Source organism: Myxine glutinosa, chromosome 2, assembly GCF_964187855.1.
Source record: "Myxine glutinosa chromosome 2, kmMyxGlut1.1, whole genome shotgun sequence".
Lineage (NCBI taxonomy): Eukaryota > Metazoa > Chordata > Myxini > Myxiniformes > Myxinidae > Myxine > Myxine glutinosa.
This window is the reverse complement of record NC_136262.1, coordinates 104,638,053-104,662,404: the sequence shown is the minus strand read 5'-3', so window position 1 is coordinate 104,662,404 and position 24,352 is coordinate 104,638,053. Positions and strand designations below refer to the sequence as shown.

Below are 24,352 nucleotides of genomic sequence, written 5' to 3'. Positions count from 1 at the left end.
TGAGTACTCTCTTTCAGCGTGCGTCATTGCCGAGCCCCCTTCGGTGCCCGGCGATGACGTCATGCAGCGCCTGGAGATGGCATAGGAAAGGAGCGGTGTACAACAATTAGCAGATATCTATCTGGCGCATCTGTGAAATAGAATCTCCTTATATTTAAGTGCTGGCAGCCATATTTCGATTGGTCACATGGTGTCCAAATCACTATAGGTGTGTGTATGTATGTCGGAGAGCTCCATTATTGATCCTGAATTGCTTCACAACATGGGAAACCTTCCAGAGGCTGTTCTTTCTCACTCTTCCCTCCAGGACTTCAAGTAGTACACTGCCATCTCTTGTCATCGCCAAATCTGACCTATGCTCTTTATTATCCGCATTAACCATTTCTGAAGCCTGATGTTGGCTTAACGGTCAAGGTGTGTGGCTTTAAATCTTACGGTCCTGAGTTTGAGCCTCTGTCGTGCCATTAAGATAACACCCGGTGGGTTGACTTAGCCTGTCATCCTTCTGAGGTCGGCAAAATGAGTACCAGCTTACTGGGAAGAATGAGCCATTGAAGTATCCTTTGTCGAAGTGGCAACCCATCCAGATTGTGCCCCATAGCCAAGGAAACTATCAGCAGCCCTTTGTGTCTGAAGATGTGGAAGGATGGATTCTTCTTCTTCTTCTAGCCTTTCCTAAGCAATCATCTTACTTTCTAGTTTCAGTGTTTCCTCTCCTTCTCCTCTCCTCTTTTCCTGTTCATTAATTCATTGATTTCTGTCCCACTGTCAGTTCTACATTGCTGTTCCATGAGCCTCTCTCCTGTAAGTAAAAAAATTAATAAAACAGGAGGGTCTAAGTGACCATCTGAGGGTCATTATATTTCTGGGAATACAACTGGCATATGATTGGCACATTGGATGCATCATTTAGGATATCAAATCATTGAGTTGCAATACAGTCAAATAAATAATTTAAAAAACCCAACAACAGAACCACAACATCAGGCAACGTGTGTTCTGACCCACTGTGAGGTTTATTCTACAATTCTTTTTTTTTTTTTTTTTTTTACCAGCGACTGCACAAAAAGTATGAAATCATGTTTTTTTTAAACCTCACAAATAAATATGTATAACTAGATGGTTGTTATTCCAGATGCTAGTAACCAGATGGTTGCCATTCCACAGCAGAATCACGCACCTGGCAAACAGACAATTCCAGACCGGAGCAGTTCTTCATTAACATGGGGTGCCGGTGTAAGGTGTGCCGGGCAGGGTGCGTTGATGTGCGGAGCCACCTGCTTGACAACAACAGAAGGATTTTCTGAGCCTGTGAGGTTAGGGATGTGGGCAAGAAGTCGATTGTCGTGAATTGCTAAACATCACATGGAATTTGGATTTGCAGGTGATGGCACCACCGGCTGTTCATATGCAATGTACTTTAGGTGTGCACGTACATGAGGAGTGGGTTTTACAGCACAAGGGAAAATTAAACAAAATGAAATGAAACTTATCACTTGGAAGATGACAAATTCAGGATGTTTTGTTAGATCGGAAGAGCGAAGCGTTCACAGTATAATAGGCTTTGTAACGGAGAGCGGGTTGCTCCCAGTTGTAAAACTGATGATGGACTGGTTTGAATATGGGCGAATTTATAAGGGGGGAAATCAATGCAATGAGCAACCTCAAAATGAAAAATCACTCAAAGAGCGACACTTGGCAAATTCAAATTTCAAGTCAATCGGATGAAAATTGAGAATTTTAGTAATTTGGAAAAAGTGGTTGACCTTTGGCCTATGTTGACCTTTTGACATTTTGACCTCAAAAATAAATAGGATTCTGTCAGACCACCAACTCGACCATTTGGTGAAGTTTCGTAAAGATCGGTTTAAAATTGTGACCTGTAGGCTAGTATAAGTGAGCGGACAGACAAACACACAAACAAACAAACACACACACAAACCGGAGTGATCAACATAACAATTTTTTTTTTTCAAAAACAATTTCAATTGTCAAACAATTTTTTTTTTCCCAGCACCAGCAACAGTGAGATTATAGGGTCTTTTCTCCCCCAGCGAATCCGTTACACCAACGAAAACAGTGCAACCTTTGAAGCACCCGCAACTTCATATGCTACTTACTTTGTAGATAACTGGGACAAAGAAAATCTGATAAACTAGTTGATCAGAGGGGAAAAGACGGGAGAGTAAGGTCACAGTAATTACTGCATCTGCAGTAAATGTTTTCACCTTCGTTTAGAGTCACTCTTAAGATGAAAGCCAAAAGCTAACATCACTGAGAGCATTGCAGATCCAATCACAATACAGAGTTATAATGTATGACGCTCAAAGACAGGTGGTAATGATTAAACCTCAACACGAGACTTTGTTATCGAGTCTCAAGGTAAGTCTCGAGGATTCATTTTCAAGTAAATTATTTACATGCAAGTTGGGTTATCCTTCAGACATTCCTTCCTGAAACCTCCTTAAATTTCATTCGTCATTTACAGAACTACAGTATCTATACTATAAGAGAGCCGTTTTTGTGTGTTGTCTGTCTGTGTGTTGCCATTTTTCTCAGAGATGGCTGAACGGATCTTTGTTAAATTTCCAGGGGTTAATCAGTGAGTTCCAGTGAGTGTTTTGGGCAAAATATTTGAAAGTTTAAAAAAATAAAAGTTAGATTTTTGCTCAATGGTGCCTGAGCCTTTGTAGACACATGTATGTTAAAGGTAATATTAAATTATCCCCAATCAGTGTGTGTGTGCGTGCATGCGTGCGTGTGTGATATAATATTAAATATAAATTTTCCTTCGTGGGTGTAGGGAAGTGTTTTAGGCACCCGCAAAAATAGAAAAAACTCGAGTAATTTGACTGCGTCACCAATATGCCTCTGCGGAGTCCCTGCCCATGGCAACAGGTAGATGCCCTCGTTCGTTCACTGTTCCAAAAATAAACAAGCTTGATTTAAATCCCTTCAGCTGTTCTCAAGTATCACATTTTTACCAGACATGACAGGTTTCACATCGATTGGTGAAGTGGTTTTGGAGAACGGATTTTTTTAATATTGGCTTCCAAGCAAATATGGCTACCAAACCACGTGACATATGACATCAAAAATGTACACTGTGCACATGTATGGGCTCAGGATCACGTTTGTGAAGTTTCATGTTGATCGGATAAGGATCGTTTTTCTATCCAAGATAGCTACCAAACCACGTGACCTACGATGTCATCATTTTCAAACTATATGCAACAATGGTGTTAGATGACATTTGTAAAGTTTTGCATCGATAGGTTAAGCAGTTTCTGAGATATAATTATTTAATATTTTCCTTCAATCCAATATGGCTGCCACACCATGTGACTGATGACGTTTTCATGATCAACTTTTAATTGGCATGCCTAGTCGATGACATAAGTAGTTTTGAGTCGATCGCTTCGGTCGTTTGGGAGAAGATTTTTTTAAAGGGTTTTAGGTTTATCCAATATGGCTGCCAAACCATGCGACTTATGATGTCATAAATTTAATATTTCAATACAAATGGGTCATAGATGATGGGCATGCGATTTCAGATCTTTAGGATAAGGAATTTGATTAAAACATTTTTGGCTGGTATACTACTTCACTGTTGATGTCATCATTATCATGCTTTTTCCCCCCATTGGGAGTACTTGATAATGTGCCAAGTTTCAAATTTTTCCATTCAGCGGTTTCCGAGAAATGTCTTTTTTAAATTATTTGTGTTTAATCGAAGGTGGTTGCCATACCACGTAACCTATGACATCACAGTTATTATAAAAAACATTATACAGACTTGGCATTTAATATGGAATATTTTTTTTTTCTTGACTTGGGTTTACTTTCTTAACTCAGTATATCAATCTGGTGAGTTTCTTTTACACTTTGGTGATTTATTTGTTAAAAGAACCATGTCACTGATTGTCTGTCGCAGCAAGAAGTCAACAACAGGATTATATCACAGGTGGCATGGCAAAATGTACGGACAGGTGCATTTGACGATTGGCTTCACAGTCGGGTATACAAGGGTTGTTGCGTTCTGTATTAGTGGAAAACAACTCTGCACGTCTCCAAAGGTTATTGCTGCTTCCTCTGGAGATGGTCCATCAACTCGACAATGCTGTTTGTCATGGAGTGGTGGCTTTACGAAATTACAGCATGAAAGAGCGTGCTATTGCTCGGCAGTATGGCATCACAAGGTCAGGTGTCAAAGATCCTGAAACGAAATGCTCAGAGGGGTGTCTCTACTCCAATACCGAGGCCAGGACGTCCCCGCAGAACCACAAGGAGGGATGATCGCCAGCTGCACCGGTTAGTCCGCAATGGCCGTACCAAGTCAGCTAATCAGCTTAGGGCTGAGTGGCAGCAACTGACAAATGTGCCTGTATCCAGAAGGCTAGTCAACCAACGACTGGTTCAAGCAGGCTATCGTGCCAGGCGTCCCCTGAGAAAGCCACGCATGACCAGACAACACCGCCAGCACCGATTGCAGTGGGCCAGAGAGCACCGTCAATGGCAGCCAGGACACTGGAATCACGTGATCTTCAGTGACGAGTCTAGATTTCTGGTCTATCGTCAAGATGGCCACGTCCGAGTGCACAGACAAGTGCATGAAGCCTACAACAAAGATTGTATAGTGCCAAGAGTCCAAGCTGGAGGTGGTGGGGTGACCGTTTGGGCTGCTTTTCATGCAGGGGGAAAAACTGACCTGGTTGTTCTGAATGGAAACCTGCACCAGTTCAAGTACAGGGCCATTCTGGAAGAAACACTGCTTCCATTTGCTCGTGCAGCCTTTCGAGGAAACTTTGTCTTCCAAGATGACAATGCACGGCCTCATCGTGCTCGCATGATCCAACACTTTCTTGCTGACCGTGGTGTAGAGCATATGGAGTGGCCTGCCATGTCCCCGGATATGAATCCGATAGAGAACTTGTGGGCGGAATTAACACATCAAATCGACCACTGGGACCAGCAGCCGACCTCTGTGCATCAATTGCAGCAGGCTATTGTCACTGCATGGCAAGCGATTCCTGTCCAAACCTTGGCAAATCTCGTGAACAGCATGCCTCAACGTGTACGTGCTCTCCTGAATGCTCGTGGGGGTTACACGAAGTACTGATCTGTAATTTTACTGTCGGTAATCTCAGTCGTAATTTAACTTTTGTTTTTGTTTAAAAATTTTTTGGCTAATGTGCAAAATAAAGAGTTACTTCTGGAAAACGCACAGAAGTTTAACACAGTACTGTCCATGAATTGAGTTCGATATCAGTTTACATCACTTTCAAGGATCAATTTATTTGTTTCGAAATGTCAAATGTGGTTTTTGTTTCTTTTAAAGGTCACATTAACAAAATCTAGAATAATTTCAACATAATTCCAATGAACTTTTGGTTCTAAGACATCTTGAAAAGTAAGTTCACCCCCACAAAAAAATTATTCCATATTAAATGCCAAGTCTGTATATGGGTGTCGCTCCTACCCTGAAAGTTTTGTCTCAATCGTACATGTGGTTGCTGAGAAAAACGAGGTTTAGCCCGTACAGACAGACGGACAGACAGACAGACAGATGGATGTACGTACGTACGGACGGACAACTCTAAAACATAATGCGTCCGGCCACCATCGGGGCGGTGGCATAATAAAAATCGATTTCTTCAAAATGCCAACAGGATTAGAACATCACCAGCCAATGCCGGGTACTCACCCTAACCCGAACCCTAACAACTAGTTCATTATCAAAATTACCACTCATCTGGGGTTAGCTTGGCTGTTCCTGAATACCTATTCAGGTGATCCCAAGTGCTTATTGTTTTTGTGATCCCAAGCTTATGGGCTGGCAGGAGATCTTTAGAGGTGTGTGCATCATCGAGCAGGTTCGAATCTTTACCCGGCTATAAACCGTCACCCTGGTGTTTCGCAAGGAGAACGATGCATCAATATGTGTGCTCCATCCGTTGGAACGACGTTAATCCGAAGGGCTCGCCTGCCAATTGGTGGACATTAAGGATCCCTTGGTGTCTTTCACAAGAAGTACACGAGTTATCACCGACACCCTGAAAAAATTGCAAATTCCTCCCTGAGTGACCTGCTGGAAAGGCAATGACAAATCACCGAGTATAACTCTTGCCAAGATACTGCTCCGTAAAGAGTATGGCACCAACTTTAAATGATGATGATCCCAACTTGAAATGACGATGATGATCCCAACTTTAAATCCCATATGTTTTTGTTGATTTACACGAAGTCCCTTAATGTCATTGTCATTACTGTACAGGTACCTTATTATCTCAAAAGACCCTTGTCCTGCACAAAATGCAGTCGGTGTGCTCGCCAAACCGGTGTCGAAACTTACTTTGTTAAGTTGTTTGCAGGTGTTAAGCGATTTAAATGTCACTACTATGGGAGTAGAAGAGGAAACTTCAAGAAGCGTTTTGTTCTTAAGATAGTGCGAAGGAATCTTTAAAAACTACGAGAAATGCAAACAGTTGAGAAAACGATAATTAAACTAGAACTGCACTCGGTAGAGGGCATACCTCCACCAGGCTGAACAGTTTACGTTTTGTATCCCATTGAAAGGCCGGATCTGGATCCAAAACAACAACAACAACAGACATTTTAAGGCCATTTTTCCTGCTAGAGCGGGGGTTAGCCTTGTGGTCCCCATGACAATCTCGATTTTGCCCTATTTTCTGCATCTCCCCTTGTTAACCCCCTTGCCCGCATTTCTTCTTCCACCATCTTTAGCCAAGTCTTTCTCGGTCTTCCCCGTCCTCTACTTCCTTCTACATTCATTTCCATCACTCTTCTCAACCAGGCACTTTCATCCTTCCTGAACACATGACCAAACCATCTCAACCTGTTCCTCTTCACAGCATCAATCACAGGCTCTATTCCCATCATCTTTCGCAATTCATCATATGTCTTCCTCTCTCTCAACGATACTCCGCACATCCACCGAACCATTCGCATTTCCACCCTTTCCAGCCTTCGTTGCTGCTCTACGTTCATTACCCATGTCACGCTCCATGATCTGGATACAAACATGAACAAAAATCGAATTGGCTTGATTTTGTCACCCAACCAACTCATCCACCGAGTTTTAGCCAAATCCGTCCAAATTTTTGAAATACCATCTACTATATAGTTTTTGCCCCTTTCTCTTAATGATGAAGAATCACTTCTAAAAAATATTTTTAAAATAGTATCCATATCCGGTTGGAGATCTTCACCACTATTAGTCAGGTTCACTATGTTTTTTCGTTCAAATTTTTTGGAGATTAACAAAACTATACATTTTTGGAATATTCAGAGAATGAGGAATCCAAAAATTAATGTTGGCATTTGCGAAAATGACACTCAGGACAGTGATGAAGATCTGTAAAAGCATATTCCTGAACGGTATAGACCTAGTAGATCCTGTGTGTCGGACTTACAGTTCAATCTGATACTAACAAGGCTGCTTTCTTGCTTTATAAACCCATACCTATAACTTCAAAGGACTTCAAAGGACTTCATGTATTATGTAATACAGTTATATCACAAATATTGTTTGTTGCTTTTCTATAATCCTGAGCACTATTTTGAGGCCTTTATTGGATTCCTTGACCCAGAAAACATAGGATTAGCATATTTAATGAAGTTTCTAGGTTGACTAGAAGCCGAGATAGCGCAAAATATGTATTTTATGGCGGCCATTTTGAAAATCCAAAATCTGTGTCTGTGCAAATGCCAACATTGATTTTCGGATTCTCCATGCCCTGATGATTCCAAAAATGTACAGGTTTGCTAATCTCCCAAAAATTTGAACGAAATTATATTTGTTAACATAGTGAACCTGACTATATCTTATCAATTCGTCCTTGTAACACATCCAACCTGTCCACCAAGTTTTTTTCCGAATCTGTCCACAACCTTTTTGAGATATCCTGCCCAATGACAGTTGATGGTGGGTGTTTTCACCCATCTGTCTATCAGTGGTAGATGTAATATCTGCATACTATATTATGCAAAACTACGTACACAACACTAGAAGATGAGTTTGAGATGAATACCAGTCATTAGGATAACATTGGAATTGAGATCTCAAAATGATATTGGCAGTAAACAATGAAGACGAACATACTGAAAGTAATAAAAATCGAGGCACAGACTCTTGATAGAGCTTTGGTGTGGTTGACTCGTCGAGAAACGTTTCTCGGCTCAAACCAATCCTGGACAGGTCACCCACCTGATGCGGATACTTAACTGAAGGTGGCAGGAATTTGTAATTTGCTCAAGGTGTGGCATTAGGGTTATGGTGGGTGGTTGGTGTTGCCTGGGCAAGGGTTACGGTTATGCTGAGTGGTTTGCGGTTACCTTCCCAGCAATCAGTGAGGGCAGGAATTTTGAATGTATTCATTGTGCCGGCATTAACTCACCTGCACTTAGCGAAAGACTCTCACTATGTTCCTCACACTCTCACTTTGTCTCTCCAAAAAGACCATCCGGACAACCCTCCCATCTACTTTCTCAACGATCCTCTTGAAGAAGTTCTGTCACTCAAGCTATTGCATCTCACTATATAACCACATTTAGAGGCCATTTTTCCCCGCAAAGCGGGGGTTGGCCTTTTTCGGGGACCGTGGTTGTTGTTGTTTTTTGGTCCCCTTTTTGAAGCAATGTTTTATGGCCGGATGCCCTTCCTGCCGCCAACCCTTTTTTCGCCTTTTACGACAAGCAGGGAATTACCAGTGAACTGGTGCTCAATTAGCCGACCTCGGAAGGATGACAGGCTGAGTCAACCCCCGTGGCGTTAATTCAGCAATCGACCGGGATTCGAACCCAGGATTCGAATCTCACTATCTGCCATGATATTTCCTAGGAAAGCCACATTTCCAAGCTGGCCTCCAAAGTCGTGCGAAGTACTTTCTGGGCACTTCTATGCTCCTCGCCACATACAAAGCTTTGATCCGCAGTACTGCGCTCCCCTCTGGGCTGGTGTTCCTGCCTCACACCTGCATAGCTCAGCTTCACACTGTAGAAACCAAGGCTTTTAGAATCATTGGAATCTCCCGCGATGAAGATGATTGTGAGGGCCTTTCACTCACTCACCGCAGGCAGGATGGTCGGTGGTCTTTCTGTCTTCTACCGACTCCTCTCCGGCCTTGCTCCCCCTGCTCTGTTTGTGCTCTGTCCCACAAATATTCCTGCAGGATGCACAAGATATGCCAGAAACCCTGTTCTGGTGAAACTGCCAAAATCAAGACTCTCTGCTGACCTTCACTCTTTCATTCCTCTTTACTCCCGCCTTTGGAACAAACTCCCTCACTCTATTCAATCCCACCCCTCCCTCCAGGTCTCCAAAACAGCTGTACACCACCATCTCTTATCTCCCCCATCCAAAACCTTGATCTTTTCTACCCCCATGAATACACCCCAAATCCACCTCCTTCAAACTCCAATTTCTTTCCTGAAAGTCCTTGTAGTGTCCATCTTGTTTATCCCGTGTACCCTCCCCCCTCTACCATACACCCTCTCCTCCTCCCCCTCACCCATCCCTCTCCCTTCCACAGATCTACCAATCTCCCTGTTCGCTACTGTTGTTGTACTGTACTTCCCTCTCTCTCCCCCTCTTGTCTCCTGCCCTCTTTATTTGTGTTATATGTGTTAGCTCTTATACGAGCCTCGACCTAGTATACAAAAAACACACTTGGATTGTCATCTTCCAATAACAACTAATGCTAGCAGACGATACTAGTGAAGATTCAAGCCAAGACTAGACATCTCAGAGGTGGGTGTGCACACCACTAGGGTATCCTGCCACCCAATGAAATGGTAGCAGCTACATTTTACTCTCTACTGAGGTCAAGAGATTCAACATGACCCACTTTAGTTACACTTTTAAAGAAGTTAACTGAAAGTTTGAGTACCGGTATTACGTGTCGTATTTGAGTACCGGCAAATTACAGGTAATTTGCACCTGTAACTGGAATCCAATATTCTGTTTTCACTTCCTTTGGCTCCCTATAAGTGCAGTTGCACCACAAATCAAAAGGGGGGACCACTACAATTTGCACCTGTAACTGGAATCCAATATTCTGTTTTCACTTCCTTTGGCTCCCTATCTGTTACCAAACCTCCTTTAAACCTGTGTTACTGATTTTAAAGGTTGTGTCAGGGGATTGCTCTGGATGACGTCTCAAAACCCATTTCCACCTAGAAAAGGTGTCACTCCCTTCGCTCAAGCAAATCCTCATCTTCTCCCAATCCCTAGACAATATTTGAAACATAGTCATCATTCTTTCTCTCTGTATTACGGAACTTTCTTCCTCTTTCAATCCATCCTTCCAACTATATATTATTAGGTATTCATTATTATTACTCCCGCCAGGGAGTAATGCATTCGATCGTGTCCGTGTGTGTGTGTGTGTGTGTGTGTGTGTGTGTGTGTGTGTGTGTGTGTGTGCGTGTGTGTGTGCGTGTGTGTGTGTGCGTGTGTTTTCGTGTGTTTGTGAACAAGATATCTGGAAAAGTTCTGAACGGATTTCGATGAAAGTTGGTGGGATGATTGCACTTGGGATAAGGAAGAATTGATTAGTTTTTGGTGAAGCTCAGGAAATTATTCCGGATCCAGGAAGTTTTTTGGGGAATTTTTTGGGGAATTTTTTTTTCTGTTTTCCTTTAAAAACCATTTTCTCTGCAATAATTGGACCGATTGAGAGCAAATTTTTACCATAGGAAGGACTCGGTCTGCAGAATATTTTAATGGTAATTACGACGTCACAGGTCACGTGGTTCGGCCGCCATATTGTTTTGAGTGAAAAACACAAATCCAATTTTCCTCAAAACGCCTGAACAGATCGAGGCCAAACTTTGCAGGCAGAATCGCATACCCATGATGAACAAAAAGGTCAGCGAGCATGACGTCATGCATCACATGGTTTCAGAGTTATGACGTTTTTAAGCACAAACATTTAAAACCTAGCTCATCCCTCATTTGTGATCCAATCGAGGGGAAACTTCACAGATCTGTTCAGCATATCAGTCTACTAAAATGCTCTTTTGGAAGTTGCGATAGGTCACGTGCTTTGGCAGATATCGGTAATTAAACGCAAATAATAAAAACATTTATATCTCTTGAACCACTTCATTGATCGACGTGAAACTTCATACTGTAGTAGAAGTCATGGAGTAACAAGTGTGCAAAATCTGAAGATGATTGGATGTACGGTCTGGAAGCTGGAAGTTGTTATTGCGTGAAGAAGAAGAGTCTTCGAATGTGGACGATTAATTATTTATGACATGTACAGACTTGCAGGCATCGTTTGACACAATGTCCCAGGTTAATTTGAACCTCAAATAAAATTATAATTCCAGATTTGTCAATGGCTGAAGTATATTAACAAACGAATAAAACAGATTTGGCAAAATTCGAACTTTTAAAAAAGATCGCATATTCACCCAGGGTTGTGAGAGGCTGAAGAAGAAGAAACCCTCGCATAGGCTTCCCAGACCAAAACATAATTCTGGCTCTGCGATTTTCAGGTTTATTTATCTATATATCTACATATCTGGGCAGTGTCTGTTGTCACTGAACTACTCCCTGAAACTTTTGTTTCCGTGGTTGTGAAGTGTTTTTAATAACGTGCTGGTGGTTTTGAATCACGTGGTGGTGAGGTATTTTAAAATCACGTGGCTGTGAGGTGTTTTTAATTTCGTGGCTGTGAGGTGTTTTTAATTTCGTGTTTTATGGCTGTGAGGTGTTTTTAATCTTCTATATATTATATATATATATATACATACGTAGTGTGTTCAAAAAGTATCCGACCTTTATTTTTCGTGCGTAAAAAAAAAGAAGCCAGGGAGGCGTTGATTGGTGCACGTATGTAGGCGATCCTAATGCGCACGCGTGAATTTTTTCCCACCTGCAGAAGCTGTCATTCGACGGCAGACCGCCGATGAGTGAGGACATGTAAGCGAGCGCCGTCGGATTTTCGTTTTTGACAAAATGACTGAAAAACTTGAACAACGCTACTGCATCAAATTTTGTGTTTCATCAAACTTGCATCAAAACTGCAACTTGGTTTCTGGGTCGTACCCATAAACCCAGGACTCATCGCCAGTGATCACTGTGTTGAGGAAGCTGGGATCGCTGTACACAGTCTCCAGCATGTCCTGTGCGATCTCCAAATGGAGTTGCTTCTGCTCAATCGTTAGCAGCTTTGGTACGAACTTCGCTGAGATTCTCCTGAAGCCCAAATCCTCCTTCATAATGGAATGAACGGTGTTGAATCTTGCGGATCGTTTCCACTTGGGAATCGCCAAGCTTTACACAAAATTTGTATATATATATTATATATTATAATCGATCGTGTCCGTGTGTGCGTGTGTGTTCGTGTGTTTGTGAACAAGATATCTGTAAAAGTTCTGAACGGATTTGGATGAAACTTGGTGGGATGGTTGCCCTTGGGATAACGAAGAATTGATTAGTTTTTGGTGAAGCTCAGGATATTATTCCAGCTCCAGGAATTTTTTGAAGGATTGTTTACCATTGGAAGATAGGGCTCATTTTTTTTAACATTATCTTCTATATATTCTATATTTAACATTGTGATATGAAAATAGTTTTCATATTTGTTGTAAATGTAGTTTAAACTCGTGGTTATGCGTTAGAGCGGTGTATTTTGTTAGCAGCGTCGTCTTCAAGGGTCTTTTTTTTTCTTTCTAATAAAGACATATTCTGTCCTTTTAAAACCACCAAAGTGTGTATTCGGTTTCCCCGTTTCATAAAATGTATCGTTTGATACGTATAATGCTTTAAAACTGTTTTTTTTTTTTTTTTTACCTCAGAAGAGATATCAACATTTACCTCAGCGAATGTCAATCGCGGTGTCAGTATTTGATGAACTTATAAAGACTTAGGTGACTTATAAGTGTGACAAGCATGTGCACGGGATTCTTCCCAGAAGAATGAGTGGTCGCATTGGCTTGTACGACTTAAAATGAGCGAGTTTTGTTTTGACGTTTGGGCCAGTTTTACATGTTGTATCCCTAAGAAATGAAACGAACGTTTTCCTGGCTTACAATAATTTTATTTGAAGTCACACATGCCTCAAAATACACTCACTTATATAGAATTGAACGCTGAATTCGAAAATGTAAGTGAAATTGCCTTGTTTTTTTTTAACATTATCTTCTATATACTCTAAATATATATCTGTGCAGTGTCTGTCTTGTGTTGTCTTGTCTTGTGTTGTCACTGAACTACTCCCTCAAACTTTTGTGAAATCGTACTATTCCAACTTGACCCACGGCGGGAGTATGCGCTCTACTGAGTGGCGTTCTAGTTCATTATAGTCATTACGTAGGAGGCAAAAAGTTAATAAAATGCTGTTATTAATTTGTCTCCAGAACTGTGCCCGTCATTTATATATTTTTAGACACTTTCTAACCTTGGACGTTAAAGTTGTTTTGGTGTTTTCCACAAGAGTAGAGTAGGTATGTCATATTGCACCGGCGGTCTTCACGAAATACTCGAAGAGAAATGTTACTGTGTTACCTTTACCGTCCATCATTGAGGTTTTGACACAATTAGTCCAGAAGAATAGGGAAGCAAGAGAGATTCAAATAATTTGTTCAACTTATACTATACTATGAGACAGACAAAGCTTCAAACCATGTGTACAACAACTCATACAACAACTTGCTCTTCCAATCTTCCATGGCAGACAATCCTAACAATAACCCACTCTGAAGTAAACTTGCATGACCATCGATATTCAATTACAGTGAAAACAATTAATTGACTTTTGTAATATTGACCGAATATACGAACAAAATTATTCAGGTACAGTCACGTGAAAAAGTAAGTACACCCCATGTAAAGTTTTGACTTTTTCAACATATTTCAACATACAGCTATTTGATCTTCATTTCAACAATATTGATGGATAAAGGTGATATAAGATAACAAATATCATGAAACATTTACATTTTGTAGTCCATTGTTTTATTTAAATAAACATAAATGCAAATTTCGCATGTGGAAAAAGTAAATACACCCCAACATTTATCACTACTTCAAATACCTAAAATTAGAATCAGGTGCACCAGCTCAGGTGCAAATGATTAGAATGTGGCGGACACAAAAGCCCACTGGCGTGGTGACATCATTCCGCGCACCAAGTGGGCGGTGGCCACGCCCGAGGGGTAGGCGTGGCCTCATGATATACACCGGGCGCGCAGCCCGGAGCGCGCCAGTGTTACAGTGAGCTCCTGAAATAAAGACGCTTATAAGTTACCGCTTGTCCGCTTCCTCCTTGCTCGCAAGCAGCGCGCGTAACGCCGCGCTTTACTGGTGACCCCCTCGACGTTGGATCTGCCGGAGCGATCCTTCCACACGCGACGCCATTGCCATGGCCAACTTCATCAAACTTCCCGAATTTTGGGAGGCTCAGGCCGAAGTCTGGTTCGTCCAGGCCGAAGCCCAATTTCAGCTACGGCGCCTCACCGGCGATGACACGCGCTATTGCCACGTCGTCGCCTCCCTCGTGCCCGGCACGGCCGCTCGAGTTGTGTCCGTCCTTCGCCACCCACCGGACGGCCACAAGTACGAGGCACTCAAGCGGCTACTCCTAGCCACGTTCGGCCTCACGGACGACGCACGGGCCGACCGCCTCCTGGATCTCCCCGAGCTCGGTGACACGCGCCCGTCGGTCCGAATGGACCATATGCTGTCACTGTTGGGCGACGAAGCCCCCGGTTCTCTATTCCGGGCGCTTTTCCGTCGCCAACTTCCAGCGCAGGTTCGCCTCGCGTTGGCCGGGACCGGGCTAACTGAACCCCGAGCATTGGCAGCCGAGGCGGACAAGTACTTCGCCACTTCGGACACGCGGGCGAGAGTCGGCGTGGCCGTCACGGCCCTCGTGGCTGATGCTGCTGATGCTGCTGATCCACAGCATCAGCTTATACAGCATACGCAGCATGCTGATACGCACCTCGTGACCGCCGCCACGCCCCGCCCACCGCCGCGGCGAAAACCGCCACCGCGGGGAAACCCGCCAACTCCACCGGCCTGGCGGAGCCAGCTGCGCTCCTCCAGCTCCACCACCTGGTGCTGGTTCCACGCCAAGTTCGGCCACGAAGCTCGGCAGTATCATCCGCCATGCTCCTTCAACAGGTCGGGAAACGCCCGGGCCGGCGCTCAATAGTGGCGATGAGCGCCGGCCGTTCGAGCAGCCTGCTGTTCATAACGGACACCTTCTCCGGGCGCCGTTACCTGTGCGACACGGGAGCGCAGGTGAGTGTCGTTCCCGCCGGCACGTCAGACAAGCACGCCGCGGGTGGGGGGCCCCGCGCTGCTTGCCGCGAATGGGATGCCCATCCGTACGTACAGAAAACGCTGCCTCTCTCTGCGGTTCGGAGGGCAGGTTTTCCGATGGACGTTCGTCACCGCCGACGTGCCCATGGCACTGCTTGGCGCGGACTTCCTGTGCGCTAATGGGCTCCTGGTCGACGTCAAGCGCAGACGTCTTGTCCAGGCCGAGACGTTCAGCTCGCTCGCTTGTGCGTTGCCCAGTTCAATGAGCGGCTTGCCAAGCGGCTTGCCGAACGGTTCGGTTCCGGCCACGTTGGTCTGTACGCTTCCGGCAGCGGACGCATTCACCCGCCTCCTCGCCAGCTTCCCGGCCCTCACGCGGCCCACCTTCTCGGCGGGGGCCGTCAAGCACGGGGTGGCCCATCACATCCCCACTGTCGGGCCACCGGTCTACGCCCGGGCACGCCGCCTCGAGCCGACGAAGCTGGCGGTGGCAAAAGCGGCGTTCGCTACCCTGGAGCGACTCGGCATCGTTTGGCGCTCAGAGAGCGCTTGGGCGTCGCCGCTGCACATCGTGCCGAAGCCCGGCAGGGGATGGCGGCCGTGCGGGGACTATCGCCGTCTCAATGACGCCACGACTCCCGACCGCTACCCCGTCCCCCACATTCAGGACTTTTCCGCCCGTTTGGCGGGCATGTCCTTCTTCTCGAAGGTGGACCTCATACGCGGCTACCATCAGGTCCCCGTCAGGCCGGAGGACGTCCCGAAGACGGTGGTCATCACGCCATTCGGACTCTTCGAGTTCCTGCGCATGCCCTTCGGTCTGAAGAATGCGGCTCAGGCGTTCCAGCGACTGATGGACAGCGTCCTGCGCGACTTGGATTTTGTCTACGTCTACCTGGACGATATCCTCGTCGCCAACGCGTCCCGTGAAGAGCACCTACGCCACCTCCGCACGCTCTTCGAACGCCTGGGCCAGCATGGCCTGATTGTGAACCCCGCAAAGTGCCGGTTCGGCGCCACCATAATCGATTTTCTGGGGCACCGTGTCACCAGGCACGGAGCCGTCCCCCTGCCGGCCAAGGTGGAGGCGGTGAAGGGGTTTCCGCGCCCCCGCACGATCAGAGGGCTGCAGGAGTTCCTGGGCATGGTGAACTTTTACCATCGGTTCCTGCCCCGTATCGCCCAGCTCCTGCGCCCCCTGCACGAAGCTCTCCGAGGTAAGCCGGGCAAAGGCGACGTTACCTGGACCGAGCAGATGGACACGGCGTTCACGGGCGTGAAGCTCGCCTTGGCTAACGCCACCATGCTCGCGCACCCGGCGCCCGATGCACCGATCGCCCTCACCACCGATGCCTCGGACTACGCGGTGGGCGCGGTGCACGAGCAATGGGTGCGTGGAGCTTGGCAACCGCTGGCGTTCTTTAGCCGGCAGCTTCGCCCGCCTGAACGCCGTTACAGTACCTTCGACCGCGAGTTGCTCTGGCTTCACTTGGCGGTCAGGCACTTCCGCCATCTGCTCGAGGGCCGTGCGTTCACTGCCTTCGTCGACCACAAGCCGCTGATCTTCGCGATGGGCAAGGTCACCGAGCTGTGGTCGGCACGGCAGCAGCGTCACCTCTCGGCCGTGTCCGAGTACACGACGGACATCCAGCACCGGTGGCGGATTGCCTTTCCCGGGCCGTCGCCCACGCAGTCCACCTCGGCATCGACTATGCCCGGATGGCAGTGGACCAGGCCACTGACCCCGACGTCCAGGCCTTGCGGACCGCCGTCACGGGCCTCCGCGTCACCGAGGTGGCGTTCGACGATGCGGGCGCGGCCCTCTTGTGCGATGTCTCCCTCGGGCGTCCTCGCCCCATCGTGCCCGCGGGCTGGCAGCGCCAGGGGTTTGACGCCATCCACGGCCTGTCCCACCCGGGCGCGAGGGCCTCCCAAAGGCTGATCGCCGACAAGTTCGTCTGGCATGGCCTCCGGAAGGCCGTCCGCGGCTGGGCCAGGACGTGCCTCGCGTGCCAGCGCGCCAAGGTGCACCGGCACACCCAGGCCCCGTTGGCCCCGTTCACGGTGCCGGAACGCCGGTTTGACCACGTCCACGTGGACCTGGTGGGACCTCTGCCCCCCTCGCGGGGTTTCACCTACGTCCTCACCATGGTGGACCGCACCACCCGGTGGCCGGAGGCCGTGCCCTTGGCGTCGACAACGGCGGCCGATGTCGCGCAGGCTTTCATCGCCACCTGGATCGCCCGGTTCGGCGCCCCCTCAGACATCTCGTCCGACCGCGGCCCCCAGTTCACCTCGGAGCTCTGGGGGGCGGTCGCGCAGGGGCTCGGGGTCCGGCTGCACCGAACCACGGCCTACCACCCCCAGGCTAACAGCCTGTGTGAGCGATTTCACCGCTCATTGAAGGCCGCGCTCCGGGCCACCCTCCGCGACGGCGGCTGGGTCGACAGGCTCCCCTGGGTCCTGCTGGGCCTCCGGACGGCGCCCAAGGAGGACCTGCGCGCATCCGCGGCGGAGTTGGTCTTCGGGCAACCGCTGCGGGTGCCGGGCGAGTTCCTCCCCGACTCCACGGCACCATGGTCCGCGGCACAGCAGCGCTCCGCTCTGCAAGAGACCGCCCAGAGGTTCGCCCCGGTGCCAACGGCATGCCACGGGCACCCACCGACGCACGTCGCCCCGGAGCTTCGCACGGCGGAGTACGTCTTCGTCCGCCACGATGCCCACCGGACACCACTGCGGCCCCCGTACGATGGGCCTTTCCGCGTGCTGGAGACCGGGGCGAAGCACTTCACCCTGGACATCGGCGGTACTCCTGACCGCGTTTCGGTAGACCGCCTCAAGCCGGCCCACCTCGACGTGGACCATCCACCGCCAGTGGCCCGACCCACACGTCGGGGCCGCCCCCCTGCGGGCGGACCCCCGGCACCGCCCAGCCCCGCCGCCACGCCGCCCCCCGGTCCTGCACCCATCCCAGGGGCAGCCAGGGGCATCCCACCTGGCATCCCTGCACCCCGGACGCCGCCGATCGCCAGGGGGCGCTTCGGCCGGATCATTCGTCTGCCACGCAAACTGGCCCTCCAGGTGCGCGGGAATTCTGGGGGGGCGCGTGTGGTGGACACAAAAGCCCACTGGCGTGGTGACATCATTCCGCGCACCAAGTGGGCGGTGGCCACGCCCGAGGGGTAGGCGTGGCCTCATGATATACACCGGGCGCGCAGCCCGGAGCGCGCCAGTGTTACAGTGAGCTCCTGAAATAAAGACGCTTATAAGTTACCGCTTGTCCGCTTCCTCCTTGCTCGCAAGCAGCGCGCGTAACGCCGCGCTTTAAGAACATCGTTAGAGAAGATCTTGGAGGAACCTGTCTTATTTAAACCTCAGACATTTAGTTTGGTTTGCTCTTTGTTGTAGAAGTGTGCGGCGTCACCATGCCTCGATCAAAAGAGCTCTCTGAGGCCTTCAGAAGGAAGGTTATAGATGCCTACGAGTCTGGGAATGGATTTAAAAAGATCTCCAAACAATGTGAAATCAATCATTCGACTGTCCGGAAGATCATCTACAAGTGGAGAAGATTCCAAACAACTGCCAACTTGTTCAGGCCAGGGCGCCCCAGCAAATTCAGCCCGAGAGCAGACCGCAAGATGCTGAAAGAAGTCTCTAAGAACCCCCAGAATGTCATCACGGGACCTACAGCAGGTAGCTCTTGCCACTGTTGATGCCAAAGTGCACGAGTCTACCATTAGAAAGAGGCTGCACAAATTTGATCTACATGGGAGGTGTGCCAGGAGGAAACCTTTGCTGTCCAGAAAGAACATCAGGGCAAGACTAAAGTTTGCCAATGAACACCTAGGCAAAGACCAGCACTTCTGGAACAATGTGCTCTGGACAGATGAGTCAAAGGTAGAGCTATTTGGCCACAGTACCAGAAGACATGTTTGGCGAAAACCAAAGACAGTATTTGACCACAATAACCTGATACCAACTGTAAAGCATGGTGGTGGAAATATTATGGTTTGGGGCAGCTTTGCTGCATCAGGGCCTGGGCAGCTCACCATCATAGAATCCACGATGAATTCTTCATTGTACCAGAGGGTGCTTGAGGATAATGTGAGGCCATCTGTCGGAAAGTTGAAGCTCAACCGAAGGTGGACCTTACAACATGACAATGACCCTAAACATACCAGTAAATCCACCAAGGAATGGCTGAAAAGAAAGAAATGGAGGGTTCTGGAATGGCCAAGTCAAAGCCCGGATCTAAATCCCATCGAGATGTTGTGGGGGGATTTGAAACGAGCTGTGCATGTGTTACATATTTATGTGAATGTATGTGAATTACTATTCAGGTCTTTGCTTATCAATGTGGACTCGATTAAAGGTTGTTTTGATTAAAGGGTCAGGAGCCCTTCTGAGAAAAAGGAGACCGGAAACGGAAGAAAAAAAGACACGAGGTCCTAGAGAAGCGACGATTCTTCTTCTTCCTCGCCGAACTCGGACGCGAGCGGTATCGATTGAGCAACGTAACAGAATCGGCGTTTAAAAGCCCGTCTGGTGAGAGGAGTTACCGGGACGTGTAATTACCCTTTGACACGTCAAGTCGCCGTGGGTTCGTGCACGGAACCAAGCAGCTGGCACAGTTCGCCTCACCGTCTACAAGGCCGCGTACGGGTCGCACCTTGGGCCGCGCGCGCTGGGCAAGCCGCGTGTTGCTTTGCCTGCTTTGCTGTACCCGCTTTGCTTGGCCAGGAGGTGCGCGCTGCAGCCATTGTTCCCGGTACGGGACGTGCCCGGTGAAAGAACGTCAGGAAGGGTCCGTTCCACCGCCCACGTGCGGAGATCGAACTACCGGAGTACGGAGACATTGAGAGAGACATTGACCATGGAGGGAGTCGGGAGTAGGGCTCACGTGAGGAATGTATAAGATGGCCATCTTAGAGTTATTATAGATGAGTTTACATCTTTGTACTATTGATTGCTGATTGTGGATGGTTGTTGATTGCTCGGGGAATATATCATTGAGTATTCCGGATCCTTGGTGTGGGGTTTCTTATTGGTTGGAATTCAGATTTATGCGTTACGAAAGAGCATAAATAATAGATCTTTCTGGCGGAGTTCCTCTCACGGTCCGGGGGTCACCGAGACCAGGTAGTCACCGGGAGGACCACGTAACAGAATTGGGGGCTCGTCCAAATTACGATTTGTGGATTCGCAATTGGGTCTACGTCCGGGATCTAAAATTGTATAAAATAATAAAATAATATTTTTATTAATTAAAATTTATTAATTAAGTATTAATTGGTAAATTTTTGGGGAAATTGGGGTAAAGTCTTGGGTGAAAGTTAACAGGTGTTAACGATAGGCACCATGGCGTTTGTGGCACAGAACTTTGCGGTAACCCTGAGTGAGGCACAGTTCCGAGCGTTACTAAAGTCGGACCTCTTGAAATTGGCCAAACATTTTAACTTGGAGGTCCGAACTAATTTGAGGAAGGCAGAGTTGCAGACCACGGTGATACAGTCTATGGTGGGATTAGGAACATGGGACGAGTTAGCCTGGCAGTGGCTACCCGAAGAACCAGAAGACGTTGAGCTCCGGAAACTGGAGTTGCAATTACGGAGCCAGGAACGGATCAAAGAAGAAGAAAGGAAAGCAGAAAAGGAAAGAGCAGAAGAAGAAAGGAAAGCAGAAGAGAGGAGAGAAGAGAAACAAGCAGAGGAAAGGAGAGTGGAACGAGAACTCCAGGAAAGGTTAAAAGAAGAGGAAAGGAAAGCAGAAGAGAGGAGAGAAGAGAAACAAGCAGAGGAAAGGAGAGTGGAACGAGAACTCCAGGAAAGGTTAGCAGAAGAAGAAAGGAAAGCAGAAAAGGAAAGAGCAGAAGAAGAAAGGAAAGCAGAAAAGGAAAGAGCAGAAGAAGAAAGGAAAGCAGAAGAGAGGAGAGAAGAGAAACAAGCAGAGGAAAGGAGAGTGGAACGAGAACTCCAGGAAAGGTTAGAAGGAAGAAAAGCAGAGGAGAGGAGAGCTGCAAGGGACCTCGAAGCAGAGGAGAGAAAAGCGGAAAGGGAATTGAAGGAACGTGACATGGAGCTTCAGCAAGAAATTAAATTCAAGGAGCTGGAGTTAATGAGAGAACGGGGAGAGGGACCACCCTTGCTGACGGGGTCGACACCTAGCCAGAACACCTGGGATGTGGGCAGACATGTGAGGCTGGTTCCACCCTTCAGTGAAAAGGAAGTCGCTAAATTTTTTCCACACTTTGAGAAAGTGGCTCGACAGTTAAACTGGCCGGAGGAGGCCTGGACCATACTAGTGCAAAGTGTGCTGGTGGGAAAAGCTCAAGAGATTTATTCGGCGCTACCAATGGACCAATGTGCAGATTATGAGGTATTGAAGAAGCACATCCTCAAAGCCTATGAGTTGGTTCCGGAAGTTTACCGGCAAAAATTCAGGAATGCCAGGAAGAGGGAGAGTGAGACCCATGTGGAGTTTGCCAGAGTGAAAGAAAATATGTTTGATCGGTGGTGTGAGTCAAAAGCAGTCGGGAACGACTTCGAAGCATTGCGTGACCTGATGCTGGTGGAGGAATTTCAACAGTGTGTCCACGAGGACATCAAAGTGTACCTGCAGGAAAAGAAAGTACCGAAGTTGTGGGACGCAGCCACCCTGGCAGATGATTATGCCTTAACACACCGGATAGGGGTCCACGAACCTAACTCCTCGCCTAGATCTCCGCAGGGGAGGTGGAGAACAGCAGGTGCAGAGAACGACAATACATGGCGGCGGCCTCGAGAGGATTATGGGGACAACGCGGATACCCCACCTGTTCGAAATCAGAGGGCTGCGGGCCCAAGACAAACTTATTTTTTGGGGGGCCCGAGGCAGACCACGAGTTTTTCCTCCGGGCCTACTTGCGCTTTTTGCAAGAAATCTGGACACTTGATGTCCAGTTGTTACCTCATGAAAAGGGAAGACCCAGAGCGGAGTCCGACTAGTACAACTCCGAATGCGATGGCAAACGTAAGAAATCGCCCACAGAAGAGTTACCAACCATTTATTTATGAGGGGTTGGTCTCACTCAAGGGAGACTTGACTAACCCAAGACCAGTTAGGGTTTTGAGGGACACAGGAGCCCATCAATCCTTAATGCTTGAAGGCATTTTGCCATTGTCAAAGAGTACCGCAACTGGTGATAGTGTTCGGTTACAAGGGATCGGTGGCTGTGTTAGTGCCCCACTGCATGTCATCCATTTGGAATCCGATTTGGTGTCGGGACCGGTCACCGTCGGTTTACAAGCCACGCTTCCTGTAGAGGGAGTATCTGTGATTATCGGAAATGATTTGGCCGGGGGGCAAATTTATGGTAACCCGAGGGTTGGTAAAGAGCACAGCAGGGAAAATAACACCCCACCAGCTCGGGATGGCGACAAAAGTTCCAAGTTATTTGTAGGGGGACTGAACTTCAACACAGAGAAAGAAGTTCTGACCTCTGTCTTCAACAGATATGGGCCGCTGGTGGAAGTGCGGGTGGTAAAAGACAGGGAAACGCAACGGTCAAGAGGGTTCGGCTTTGTCACGTTTGCAAGCACAAGAGACGCCAGAGAGGCAGAGAAGAATTGGAATGGTAAGGATTTGGAGGGTCGGACCATAACAGTAGGGAAGGCATTTCGTAGGCGTCGAGAGGTCTACAGAAGAGGACCACTTGGCAGGAGTTTTGGGGTTGGCAGCAGCCGATATTACTATGGAGGCTCCCAGAGTTACGGCACCTCCCGAAAGAATGAATGTCAGAGCACTGGCCGAGAAGGAGACCGCCAGTCAGGTAACGGCTGGGACAAGGGGTCCCACCGTAACTGTTAGGAGTCTGGAGAAGTTGAAGCACTATATACGGGGGAGCCGCCGAGCCGAGGCTCCGACACGGACTAACCGTGAACGCCACGTTCTTAAAGGCGTCCAGGTAGTGAACTTTCCTGCACGGACTAACCGTGAACTCCACGTTCTTAAAGGCGTCCATGTAATGAACTTTCCTCCCCGGACTAACCGTGAACTCCACATTCCTTAAGGCGTCCATGTAGGAATACTCCGCTGGGCCTCCCGAAAAAGTGCTATAGAGAGGTTTAAATTTGGGGGCTTTGGGTCACCACCTCTTAACCGTCATTCAAGAGAAACTAGAAGTGGTTGACGCTTGGTCCAGAGGGAATTAATCTAGGGGATTGTGTGAAATTTTGTGGCTTTATTTTTAAGTGATGACTGTGCCCGGGGGGAACTGATGAGTTGGGGGGGGGGGGTGAGTTATCTGGTTTGTTTATCCAAGTTGGCCGGCAAAGAAAGTTTTCGCTGGGTTCAAACTTTCTTTCTTGAAGGGGGGGGAGTGTTACATATTTATGTGAATGTATGTGAATTACTATTCAGGTCTTTGCTTATCAATGTGGACTCGATTAAAGGTTGTTGTGATTAAAGGGTCAGGAGCCCTTCTGGGAAAAAGGAGACCGGAAACGGAAGAAAAAAAGACACGAGGTCCTAGAGAAGCGACGATTCTTCTTCTTCCTCGCCGAGCTCGGACGCGAGCGGTATCGATTGAGCAACGTAACAGAATCGGCGTTTAAAAGCCCGTCTGGCGAGAGGAGTTACCGGGACGTGTAACTACCCTTTGACACGTCAAGTCGCCGTGGGTTCGTGCACGGAACCAAGCAGCTGGCACAGTTCGCCTCACCGTCTACAAGGCCGCGTACGGGTCGCACCTTGGGCCGCGCGCGCTGGGCAAGCCGCGTGTTGCTTTGCCTGCTTTGCTGTACCCGCTTTGCTTGGCCAGGAGGTGCGCGCTGCAGCCGTTGTTCCCGGTACGGGACGTGCCCGGTGAAAGAACGTCAGGAAGGGTCCGTTCCACCGCCCAAGTGCGGAGATCGAACTACCGGAGTACGGAGACATTGAGAGAGACATTGACCATGGAGGGAGTCGAGAGTGGGGCTCACGTGAGGAATGTATAAGATGGCCATCTTAGAGTTATTATAGATGAGTTTACATCTTTGTACTATTGATTGCTGATTGTGGATGGTTGATTGCTCGGGG

General features: G+C 47.9%; 1 protein-coding gene across 2 annotated transcripts in view; it reads right to left on the bottom strand.

The window, feature by feature from the left end:
- LOC137421474 (puratrophin-1) overlaps window positions 1–24,352 on the bottom strand; it is a 137,836-nt gene that overhangs the window by 70,784 nt on the left and 42,700 nt on the right. For both annotated transcript variants that reach the window (XM_068107585.2, XM_068107586.2), the window contains exon 4: window positions 1,181–1,309. In XM_068107585.2, the coding sequence (XP_067963686.2) occupies window positions 1,181–1,309 (129 nt within the window). The remainder of the gene's footprint in view (window positions 1–1,180; window positions 1,310–24,352) is intronic.